This window comes from Carica papaya, chromosome 1 (genome assembly GCF_054855325.1).
Source record: "Carica papaya isolate Zhongbai chromosome 1, ASM5485532v1, whole genome shotgun sequence".
Taxonomy (NCBI): domain Eukaryota; kingdom Viridiplantae; phylum Streptophyta; class Magnoliopsida; order Brassicales; family Caricaceae; genus Carica; species Carica papaya.
The window spans coordinates 21,445,624-21,458,489 of record NC_142309.1 but is presented as its reverse complement, the minus strand read 5'-3'; the positions used below and the strand labels follow the sequence as shown (position 1 = coordinate 21,458,489).

The 12,866-nt window shown below is 43.5% G+C and overlaps 1 protein-coding gene across 1 annotated transcript; it reads left to right on the top strand.

Annotated features, from left to right (window-relative positions):
- The first annotated feature begins 5,748 nt into the window (after window positions 1–5,748).
- LOC148270439 (uncharacterized) lies at window positions 5,749–12,148 on the top strand. The gene is made up of 2 exons (XM_088221458.1): window positions 5,749–6,608; window positions 11,985–12,148. The coding sequence occupies exons 1-2, from the start codon at window positions 5,924–5,926 to the stop codon at window positions 12,038–12,040; spliced, it is 741 nt and encodes a 246-aa protein (XP_088077584.1). The 5' UTR covers window positions 5,749–5,923; the 3' UTR covers window positions 12,041–12,148.
- Window positions 12,149–12,866: the final 718 nt, after the last annotated feature.

Genomic DNA, 12,866 nt, shown 5'->3' with positions numbered 1-12,866 from the left:
TATGAGGGTGAAGCAGACTGTCTCCATACCCCGTTTGTTATGAGACACATTCACAGTAGGATTCCCTGTCTACCCGGTCTGTCCACCATCTCCTAAGATGTCCAGTAAGGCTGCCGTTTCATCCAGTCACTTAATCACACAAGTTTTCCGGTTACCTTTATCCTCCATTTTTTTAATTCAACCATAAATACGTAAAATAACAATACATGCATTCAAACCTATAAAATAAATCAATAAGGCACTATCATGCATTTAAACTGCAAAAACATTCAATAGAAATCAATAGAGAATAGTTTCCGGTTCTGGCTCCATGAGCAATTCGTAATTAATCATGAATATTTTCTAAATTGTACAAAATATCGTATTTATTGTTAATTAGACTTCAATTCTATAAAAGAGAATAGGGTGAGAAATTCTTATTCAATTTGATGCCCGAAAGGCTAAACTGTTAACTGCGTCCACTGACAACCCCCAAGTTCCCTGAATTTTTCTTCGGGAATCAAAACGTGCTATAAGTACCTACAAATATCCCAAACAAACCCTTAATCAATCTCAAAGCCCATTTTGACCAATTTTAGAATTCCGACACGGGTAGCGGTCCTCCTCGGATCTGCTATTTTCGGTTAAATTCAGCCGATTTCGCATCAATCCCTGTGAGAAAACATGTTAAGGGGCCTTGATTGGCCGAAAAAATTTAAAACTCTGAAACTCACCGACAGTCGGGCGCTCCGGTGCGGCAGCTCCTCCGGCTCACGTTGCGGTTGAGTTTTTTACTCCGGTCAACCTGTAGAGGATGAAACAGTGATCACAACGGTAGAAAAATTACGCAGAACGAGAATCGGAAAGAGCCTCATCGAAGATGTTTTGTGGAATTTCTCGCGGTGCCGCCGCCGGGCTTTTACCCACATTTTCTGGCCAATTAACCGGTTGTTTTTCTTTAATTTGGTCATGGGTGTGTTTAAAATTTAATTCTAAGCGAAATGGAAATATTTTACCTCTTTTGGTGGTCGGAAAGGGCTCTGGCGCAGCGGCGAGTGGCAGTGATCTCTTTCCAGGCGACAGGGTTTTCTTCTCCGGCGAGGGGGTTTGGCGGCTAGGGTTAGGGTTTGGTGTGGATGGAAGTTATATATATCTGTCCGCTTTTGATCTGGACCGTCCATCGTATTTAATCTGCACCGTTTGACGCGATTAAATAGAGAGTGAATCTGCGCCGTTCATCGCAATCTAATCTAGGTCATTCATCACGATCTAATATGGACCGTCCGATCGCGTCCAAATTTGACCGTCCGTTCACATTTGGGAAAGGAACGCATCTGGGCCGTTCGTGCGCGCGGGAACGGATCTGAGCCGTTCTATTACGGGCATGCGGATCGCCCGCGTGGCCTCCCACGTGGCACCGCATCAGCGTTCGCTGTCACGCGGCGCGTCCTGATTCGTCGGAGCTACTGACCGGGCATCCTACATGGTAAAACTTCTCTAAATTATATTTTAATCCCCGATTTCTGATTTTTCTTTTAAAAATATCCTTAAGACCTAAATTTTCACCCATTTTTTCAAAAATTGTTTACAATTTAATTCTCCATCAATTTTACTTCATTTTTTTTCTAAATTAAAATTAAAAAATTAAAAAATTAAGAAATTATGTTTGTAAATAAATCTTAAACTACATTAAAAATTAATTTAGGGTATTGCAGTTCATAATTAATATTATAAATTTAATTCAAATATTCAGCATATTGTACATTTCAGAAATACATAAATATTAAACAAAAATTTTATAAGAATGAAAGAATTTCTAATAAAATTATGTAAAAGAACTATTATATTTTATTTTTGGATAAAATTTACAAGATAATTAAAGGATGAGAAATTGTTGGAGAGTTGTATTGGAATTAATTAGCAATAAAGAAGGGAAGGTGCGGCAACAACATGAAGAGAGAACCGCAATAATAAATGTGGGAAATACATAATGGCAACAATAAATAAGAGGAACGCTAGGTGGCAACTTTGCTGCTTTATATAAATATAAATATAGACATAAGAGAAAATAAAAATAAATATAAAGAAAAAAAATAATTAGAGATGTGAAATGAAAAAAATTAAATAAAATTTATTAATTTTAAAACTTAATGCATAACGAGTTTAAAGTATAAAAATTTATTTTATAAGTGTTATAAAATTTATATTCTTAAAATTTTGAGTATTTATTTAATTATCAAATTTACTCTTTTAATAATTATAATAAAATTAAATTACTTACAGAAACAAACATATGGTTAAAAGTTTATGTTGTATTATTTTAGAGTTTTTAATTAATTAAATATTTAAATTTAAATAAATAATTATTTATATATTTATAATAAATTAAACATTGTCATGGTTGAAGTTAATTCTATTGATTGCACGTAATAGTAAATATTAAATAATATGTTAACAGCAATCAAATTTTTTCTTTAAAGATAACTTTATTGAAATTTAATAAAAATATTTAGAATAAATTTGAGCTTCTAATATCAATTATCACCGTCATTAATTTCTTATCTAATTAAATATTTTGTATTAATGTAAAGTCAAATTTAGTTTTCAAATTAAATTTCGATTTACAAACTAATTATGTGCATGTATATACATATATATATATATATTAATATGATTAAATATCATTCAACGACCCCACCCAAATACATGCCAGTTCCTAACGTGACTTATTCGTTTTTCCACAATTAATATCTCAATATATTGTCAAAGTACAACAATATATATATATACATTCTAAACAAGGAAAGAAAAATGTACAACTATATAGACCAGCACAAGGGCCCAAAATTAAAGCTCGTCAATTAATATTCGTCCATCAAAATTGACTACGATATATTGTTCTATATAAATAATATAATTGACCGAATACCTCAAACAAACAGTTCGAACAAATAAAATTTAAAATTATGATTGGAATTAATTTAAAATTTATGTAGTATTCATTTGTAAATTTATATTTAGTTTTGGTCACAAAATAACAAAATTTTTACATAAATTAATAAATACTATGTAAGGAGTAGAAAGTAGAAAGAATAGAAAAAAAAAATAATAATAATAAAAACGACGTCGTTTTAGAGAGGGAAAAAACGACGTCGTTTTGAAAGAAAGGAAAACGGCGTCGTTTTGGGATGTAGGAAAACGATGTCGTTTTGGGGTAGGCTGGCAGAGTATAAAAGGAGGTCGGGAAAGGGAGAAGGAAAAAGGAAAAAAAAAAAAAAAAAAAAAAGAAAGAAAAGGAAAAAGAGAAAGAGAGAAAAGGAGGGAAGGAGGACAGCGGAGACGAAGAAGAAGAGGAAAGTTCCAGAAGGAGAGAGGAGAGAGTCGGGGCGGAGGGGAGTGAGAAGGGAGAGGGAAGGAGGCCGTGGACAGACGACGCGACCGACAGGAAGAAGGAAGATGGAAACGGGAGGTACGGTGAAAATTTGAGCTGTTTGGTGTGGTGTGTGTGTGTAGAGAATTTTGTTGCAGGTTGCGGCGTCGACAATGGCGCGACGGAGTGGAGCAGTGAAGGTAGGCCGTAAGCGTGGGGTTGTCCCGCGCGCTCACGGAGGTGATCGGGGAAGGAATGGAAGGTATGGCGGTGTTGGAGGCGTGTGGGGAGCCGTGGGGAAGGATGGGGGTGGTGCGGGTAGAACAGAGTGAGGAATATGTGAGAGAACAATCTAGGGGGCGCGGGTGGGATAAAAACTCGAGAGGACAGAAGAGGTGTGTGCGTGGTGTGTGCGTGGGTGGGGATGTGGAGGGAGTCGCTAATAGGCGGTGATGTGTTTCCCCGAAATGCACGGTGGTGAGGGCGTGTATGTGGCGTGAAACGGTGCAAGCGGAGAGGTTAATCGCCCTAGGTAGGCAAAAGTGTATAGGAACCGGGAGGAGGCAGGAGGATGGGGGAGGTAGCGGGTAGGGGGCAGTGGGAGAGGGAAGGGAGCTGGAAGGTACGACAGTGGGGACTAGGAAACAGGATTTGAGGGGGATTGGATGGGAGAAGGGGAGTAATGTGGTCAGTAGGAGTTAGCAAGTTAGAACGCTTGGGACTAGCATGGTATAAGGGGAGATGGGAGCATGCGGTTTGGGAGGGGAGATTTGGAGGCCGTTGGTAGGGGCGGGTTGAGTTGCCGATGTTGGTGGAGCAGGGAGGGGATATGTATGTGAGTGTGGCCTAGCAAGGCCGAGAGGGGTAGAAGGGTGCATGAGTCACGGATGGTGGTGACGGGAGGTGGAAATGTTTGTGTGTGTGCGTGGCCCAACGAGGTCGAGAGATGGAGGAGTGAGTATGAGTCGCTGATGTTGGTGACGCGAGACGATGGTATTTGTGTGTGTGTGGCCTCTTTAGGTCGAGAGGTGGAGGATTGAGTATGAGTCGCCGATGTTGGTGACGCGAGACGATGGTATTTGTGTGTGTGTGTGGCCTCTTTAGGTCGAGAGGTGGAGGATTGAGTATGAGTCGCCGATGTTGGTGACGCGAGACGATGGTATTTGTGTGTGTGTGTGGCCTCTTTAGGTCGAGAGGTGGAGGAGTGAGTATGAGTCGCCGATGTTGGTGACGCGAGACGATGGTATTTGTGTGTGTGTGTGGCCTCTTTAGGTCGAGAGGTGGAGGAGTGAGTGTGAGTCGCCGATGTTGGTGACGCGGAATAATGGTGTGTGGGTGTGTGCGTGGCCTATTAGGTCGAGAGGTGGAGATATGGGTATGAGTCGCTGATATTGGTGACGTGGAATGAAGGTGGTTGGGTGTGTGTGTGTGTGGTCTCGTGAGGTCGGGAGATGGGGGAAGAGTGTATGAGTCGCCGATGTTGGTGACGGGAGTTAATGGATGATTGTTGGGTGGGTGGGGTTGTTTGGCCGTGCTATTTCCTTGGAATAGGACCTTGATAATTAGTGTAGGGAGAGGGTTATGAGTTGTTTGGGGTTGGGTAGGATAAATGCATATAGACATTTCTGGAAATTCTTGTCACTGCATATTACACTTACAACTTGATTTTTATCGTATTGAGTTATGTGAACTCACTTCTCATCATTCACAGGTGGAGTAAGGACGGAATTGGGATCCGAGCGGCTGGTAACAGAGCCCCGTCGGTAGTGCTATAGGGCACAAGTTTTGTTTGTGATTTAAAGTAGTTTGAAAGGATGGTTTAGTCTGGATATTGAATATCTAGGAATGTTTGATATTGTATTACTATGTGTTGTAGAGGTGGAGATGTATGTACAATTGATTTGGAACATGGAAGGTGGACAAATTTCTCTTGTGCATGGTTGGAATAATATGGATTCGGTATTGTGTTGTATGAGTGCTTTATCGTACACCGTTAAGAAAAAAAAAACGGGGTGTTACAGTTGGTATCAGAGCAAAACTAAGTATACCTACTAACTGGTATAACTATCCTGCATGTGTATCAAGGGAGGTGACGAAGAAAGAACGGGGCCGACCCCGTCGCGGAGCTGTCCCGGGGCTGCGGGACTCACCGGGGATTCCACAACGACCACCTGGGTGTCCCCAGGTACCACTCCCAGCATTTACGGGCCACCCCCGTATCAAGCGGTGCCCCCTCCCACACAACCGAGGCCCGCGCCTGGCCCAGCGGTAAACCAGACGGGACTGCCTGGGGTACAACAGGAAGACTTCAACCGACTGTGTAGAGTGGTGGAGAGTCTGGCCACAGTGATCAGAGATAGAGAACTACGGGCTGAGACAGCCTCGGTCCCATAACCGGGGATTCACCAGGGTGTGGTGGACACCAGCAATATTGAGAAATATCGAAGGTTAAACCCTCCTGCTTTCAATGGGAGTACTGATCCCTTGGTGGCGGAAGACTGGATAAAGGAGACCAAAAAATTATTCGAAGTGATCACAGTGACCACTGAACAGAAGGTGCAACTGGCCACATTTATGTTTAGAGGATCCGCTGAGCGTTGGTGGAAACTAAAAAGAAGAACTCTAGCTCCCCCAGTCACTTGGGAAGTATTCCTGGAAGCCTTCAATGCAGAGTATTTTCCGGATTTCTTGAGACAACGGAAGGAAATAGAGTTTGCCGAACTGAGACAAGGAAGATTGTCAGTGGTAGAATATGCTGAGAGGTACATAGAATTGGGGCGGTTCGCGCCCGAGGTGATGATGAATGAGACTAAGAAGGCTCGCAGATTCGAAAAAGGGTTACGGTCTGAACTGTATCGTCAAGTGGCTGTGTTTGCATTACCCTCATATCAGATGGTGTTAGAAAAGGCACAGTTGGTGGAAGCACTGTATAAAGAACAAGTTGAGAACAGTAAAGGGGAGTCCGGTTACAGATGTCCACCACCCCCCTCCGGCCAAACAGAGAAAAGGCAGAGGATATCACCGGATTTTGCCCCGAGTCATCAGGTATCCCGGAGTAAACCAAATTGCACCCAATGTGGTAGAAATCATGGGGATCGACCATGTATGAGCGGCGGGCGGGGCTGTTATCGGTGCGGAAACACTCAACATTTTGTGCGTGATTGCCCGTTGCCGAAGGAGCCGGGTAGACCGTGGGTTCAAGGACGGGTGTTCGCCATCACAGCGCCAGAGGCGGCCGCCACTTCCGAAATAATACAAGGTATACTTTACATTTCAAATATTCCTGCTAAAGTACTAATTGACCCTGGTGCCACACATTCATTTGTATCGCCTATGTTTGCATCTAGGATAGGTATAGAACCTCGAGTGTTAGATCGAGTGTTAGTCATATCTACGCCAACTAATGGCCCTTTATGTACGGATGTGATGTTTAATTCTTGTGAGGTAGATGTAGAGGGGAGGAAGTTAAAAGTGGATCTAATTTTGTTAGACATTAAGGATTTTGATGTAATACTGGGGATGGATTGGCTTGCGGCCCAACGTGCCCATGTAGACTGTTTCCGTAAGAGGGTAGTGTTTAAGATGCCTAACGAAGAACCTTTTTCTGTATGGAAAGAAAAATCTCAATGAATGAATGAGTGTTATATTAAAATGTGCTAGCGAGAATATGTATATGGATTATAATTTTGTCTACGTTTGATAGGTAACGAGGATAAGAGACTTACACTCCGAGAGATACTAGTGGTAAGAGATTTTTCAGACGTTTTCCCAGACGACCTTCCGGGATTACCACCCAATAGAGAGGTCGAATTCACCATCGAACTCCAGCCCGACACCCAACCAATCTCTAAGACCCCATACAGGATGGCGAGATCAGAACTAATGGAGTTAAGTAGACAGTTACAAGAGTTACTGGATAAGAAATTTATAAGGCCGAGCGTATCACCGTGGGGAGCCCCAGTACTGTTTGTTAAGAAGAAGGATGGATCCATGCGAATGTGTATTGATTATAGAGACCTGAATCAAGTGACAATAAAGAATAGGTATCCGTTACCTAGGATCGACGATTTATTTGATCAATTGCAAGGGGCACAAGTGTTTTCAAAAATAGATTTGCGTTCGGGGTATCATCAGCTACGGGTAAGAGCCGAAGATATTGCCAAGACAGCATTCCGCACCAGGTATGGTCACTATGAATTTTTAGTGATGCCTTTTGGACTAACGAATGCGCCTGCAGTGTTTATGGATTTGATGAATCGGGTGTTCCGACCCCTGTTGGATCGCTATGTCATTGTCTTCATAGATGACATATTAATTTACTCAAGAGATTTGGGAGAACATGCAGAACATCTGACTACGGTGCTGGGGATGCTTCGAAAAGCTAAACTGTATGCGAAACTTAGTAAGTGCGAGTTCTGGTTGGATCAAATTACCTTCTTGGGACATATTGTGTCGAGAGATGGGGTATCAGTAGACCCAATGAAAATAGAAGCGGTGGTAAAGTGGGAAAGACCAAAGACTGTCACAGAGATCAGGAGTTTTCTGGGCTTAGCAGGATATTACCGTCGGTTTGTGCGGGGGTTTTCTAGTATTGCAGCACCTCTTACCAAGCTGACAAAGAAGAATGTGAAGTTCGAATGGGATGAAAGGTGTGAGAGTAGCTTTCAGGAATTGAAACATAGACTGACTACTACGCCAATATTGGCCATCCCATCGGGGGAGGGTAATTTTGCAGTATATAGCGATGCATCTCATGTTGGGTTAGGCTATGTATTAATGCAACAAGGGAAGGTTATAGCGTACGGGTCGCGACAATTGAGGACACATGAAAAGAACTATCCGACACATGATTTGGAACTAGCTGCAGTGGTCTATGCTTTAAAACTGTGGCGACATTACTTATACGGGGAAACATTTGAAATTTACACAGATCATAAAAGTTTACAGTATTTGTTCACGCAGTGGGAATTGAATATGCGACAGAGGAGATGGATGGATCTGTTGAAAGATTTTGACTGCAGAATTAAGTACTACCCGGGACGGGGAAACGTCGTGGCAGATGCACTCAGCCGTAAGAGTACTGGGGTGTTATCTCATTTGATGGTGTCGGAGTGGGGTATAGGGAAGCCATGCAACGATTGGATATTCAAGAGGGGAACGATGGCAGATATGTGGCTAGTTTGAGGGCACAACCTACTTTGGTTCAGAAAATAAGAGAGGGACAATTGAGGGACACTGAGATACAGAGGATCCGGGAGGGAGTGGAACAGGGTACAGTGGGAGATTTTGGGTTGGGGAACGATGGGATACTCAGATTTCAAACCAGAATGTGCGTTCCCAGTGATTGTACACTCAGAGAAGAGATACTCAGTGAGGCTCATGACACCAAACTTGCTATACACCCGGGAAGTACTAAGATGTACAAAAATTTGCAGAAGAGCTTCTGGTGGAGGGGCATGAAGAGGGATGTGGCCGAGTATGTGTTAAAGTGTTTGGTATGCCAACAAGTCAAGGCGGAACACCAGCGGCCTGGGGGGTTGTTACAACCCCTACCTATACCCGAGTGGAAGTGGGAACATGTCTCTATGAACTTTGTGACCGGGTTGCCAGGTAATCGTAAGAAACATGATAGTATTTGGGTGGTGGTTGATCGTCTAACTAAATCTTCCCACTTCTTGGCAATGAAAGTGACCGATCCAGTAGAACGGTTAGCGAGACTGTATATCAGAGAGGTAGTGAGATTACACGGCATTCCTGTGACAATTGTCTCCGACCGGGATCCCCGATTTACTTCCAGATTTTGGAGAGGGTTGCAACAGGCTTTGGGTACTAAATTGAGCTTCAGCACAGCTTTTCACCCACAAATGGATGGACAAACGGAGAGGACGATACAAGTGTTGGAGGATATGTTGAGAGCCTGTGTCATCGACACGGGAGGAGATTGGGAAGACATACTACCCTTAATAGAATTTGCATACAATAATAGTTATCACACCAGTATCGGCATGACTCCTTATGAAGCTCTGTATGGTCGACCCTGTAGGTCGCCGGTGTGTTGGAGCGAGGTGGGGGAAAGACAGTTGTTGGGGCCGGAGATGGTAGAGGAAACCACAACTAAGGTGCAGATGATACGACATAATTTACAAGCTGCCCAGAGTAGACAGAAGGGGTACGCAGACAATCGTAGGAGAGAGTTAAGCTTTGAAGTAGGGGATCATGTGTTCCTGAAAGTTTCTCCCATGAAAGGGTTATTGAGGTTTGAAAAGAAAGGGAAATTAAGTCCCCGGTTCATAGGGCCGTTTGAGATTTTGGAAAAAGTGGGGGTGGTTGCGTATAGGGTAGCGCTTCCTCCTCGGTACAGTGGGGTTCACAACGTATTTCACGTATCACTACTACGAAAATACCGTCCGGATCCCAACCACATTCTAAGGTATGAATCGTTGCCATTGGAGAAGGACTTGTCTTATGAGGATGAGCCAATCCAAGTTCTCGAACGACAAGAAAGGAAGTTGAGGAGCAGGGTGATACCTATGGTGAAGATACAGTGGAGACATCATGCCAGGGAAGAGGCAACCTGGGAACGGGAAGACGAAATGAGACGGAATTATCCAGAATTGTTTGGAGGTAAGGTAACAAAATTTGAGGGACCAAATTTTTTTTTTATGGGGGAAGTGTTGTAAGGACTAGAAAGTAGAAAGAATAGAAAAAAAAATAATAATAATAAAAACGACGTCGTTTTGGGATGTAGGAAAACGACGTCGTTTTGGGGTAGGCTGGCAGAGTATAAAAGGAGGTCGGGAAAGGGAGAAGGAAAAAGGAGAAAAGAAAAAAAAAGAAAGAAAAGGAAAAAGAGAAAGAGAGAAAAGGAGGGAAGGAGGACAGCGGAGACGAAGAAGAAGAGGAAAGTTCCAGAAGGAGAGAGGAGAGAGTCGGGGCGGAGGGGAGTGAGAAGGGAGAGGGAAGGAGGCCGTGGACGGACGACGCGACCGGCAGGAAGAAGGAAGATGGAAACGGGAGGTACGGTGAAAATTTGAGCTGTTTGGTGTGGTGTGTGTGTGTAGAGAATTTTGTTGCAGGTTGCGGCGTCGGCAATGGCGTGACGGAGTGGAGCAGTGAAGGTAGGCCGTAAGCGTGGGGTTGTCCCGCGCGCTCACGGAGGTGATCGGGGAAGGAATGGAAGGTATGGCGGTGTTGGAGGCGTGTGGGGAGCCGTGGGGAAGGATGGGGGTGGTGCGGGTAGAACAGAGTGAGGAGGATGTGAGAGAACAATCTAGGGGGCGCGGGTGGGATAAAAAATCGAGAGGACAGAAGAGGTGTGTGCGTGGTGTGTGCGTGGGTGGGGATGTGGAGGGAGCCGCTAATAGGCGGTGATGTGTTTCCCCGAAATGCACGGTGGTGAGGGCGTGTATGTGGCGTGAAACGGTGCAAGCGGAGAGGTTAATCGCCCTAGGTAGGCAAAAGTGTATAGGAACCGGGAGGAGGCAGGAGGATGGGGGAGGTAGCGGGTAGGGGGCAGTGGGAGAGGGAAGGGAGCTGGAAGGTACGACAGTGGGGACTAGGAAACAGGATTTGAGGGGGATTGGATGGGAGAAGGGGAGTAATGTGGTCAGTAGGAGTTAGCAAGTTAGAACGCTTGGGACTAGCATGGTATAAGGGGAGATGGGAGCATGCGGTTTGGGAGGGGAGATTTGGAGGCCGTTGGTAGGGGCGGGTTGAGTTGCCGATGTTGGTGGAGCAGGGAGGGGATATGTATGTGAGTGTGGCCTCGCAAGGCCGAGAGGGGTAGAAGGGTGCATGAGTCACGGATGGTGGTGACGGGAGGTGGAAATGTTTGTGTGTGTGCGTGGCCCAACGAGGTCGAGAGATGGAGGAGTGAGTATGAGTCGCTGATGTTGGTGACGCGAGACGATGGTATTTGTGTGTGTGTGTGTGGCCTCTTTAGGTCGAGAGGTGGAGGATTGAGTATGAGTCGCCGATGTTGGTGACGCGAGACGATGGTATTTGTGTGTGTGTGTGGCCTCTTTAGGTCGAGAGGTGGAGGATTGAGTATGAGTCGCCGATGTTGATGACGCGAGACGATGGTATTTGTGTGTGTGTGTGGCCTCTTTAGATCGAGAGGTGGAGGAGTGAGTATGAGTCGCCGATGTTGGTGACGCGAGACGATGGTATTTGTGTGTGTGTGTGTGGCCTCTTTAGGTCGAGAGGTGGAGGAGTGAGTGTGAGTCGCCGATGTTGGTGACGCGGAATAATGGTGTGTGGGTGTGTGCGTGGCCTATTAGGTCGAGAGGTGGAGATATGGGTATGAGTCGCCGATATTGGTGACGTGGAATGAAGGTGGTTGGGTGTGTGTGTGTGTGGTCTCGTGAGGTCGGGAGATGGGGGAAGAGTGTATGAGTCGCCGATATTGGTGACGGGAGTTAATGGATGATTGTTGGGTGGGTGGGGTTGTTTGGCCGTGCTATTTCCTTGGAATAGGACCTTGATAATTAGTGTAGGGAGAGGGTTATGAGTTGTTTGGGGTTGGGTAGGATAAATGCATATAGACATTTCTGGAAATTCTTGTCACTGCATATTACACTTACAACTTGATTTTTATCGTATTGAGTTATGTGAACTCACTTCTCATCATTCACAGGTGGAGTAAGGACGGAATTGGGATCCGAGCGGCTGGTAACGGAGCCCCGTCGGTAGTGCCATAGGGCACAAGTTTTGTTTGTGATTTAAAGTAGTTTGAAAGGATGGTTTAGTCTGGATATTGAATATATAGGAATGTTTGATATTGTATTACTCTGTGTTGTAGAGTTGGAGATGTATGTACAATTGATTTGGAACATGGAAGGTGGACAAATTTCTCTTGTGCATGGTTGGAATAATATGGATTCGGTATTGTGTTGTATGAGTGCTTTATCGTACACCGTTAAGAAAAAAAAAACGGGGTGTTACATACTATGACTCTTGAAAAATTCAATAAAAAATTAGAATATGATATTGAAACTCTATGTAATTTATATAACATCAAGCATAGAAATATAGAGAAACATTAAAAAGCTTATTCGACCTTTTTGAATTGTGTTTTGATGTTTTTAATGTAAAGGACTAAAACCTCAAAGAAAAATAAATTTATAATTTAAATACAGAAACGAATAATAATATTAGGGTTTATATTATTTATACAATAAATTGAATTGTCCAGTATGGATACGAGAATGTTCCTTCTATATGATTCATAAAAAACAAACGATAATTAAAGAAAAATGAATAAATAAGTATCATATAACAACCTTCACTAGTACTTGAATGAAGTTCGGGAGGTGGACTACTCAAAATCCTATTATTGATCAGGATCTGGGTCTTGGTCATCTTGATATGAAATAGTTAATGAAATTGTGAACTACACTAGCACAGTAAGAATATCACACTAATCACTGATACGAAAAATCGAAGGTTAGTAAAAATAAGAAAACAACTAATGAAGCCCTTACTTTAAGTAAATGCATTTAACTTTAAAACTTTTTAT

Bases quoted from the DNA above. Each gene is read 5' to 3' on its own strand.
- LOC148270439 (XM_088221458.1), top strand. From the start codon at position 5,924: ATGTTTAGAGGATCCGCTGAGCGTTGGTGGAAACTAAAAAGAAGAACT. The intron at 6,609-11,984 runs GTATACTTTACA...CATCATTCACAG, and splicing joins CACTTCCGAAATAATACAAG to GTGGAGTAAGGACGGAATTG.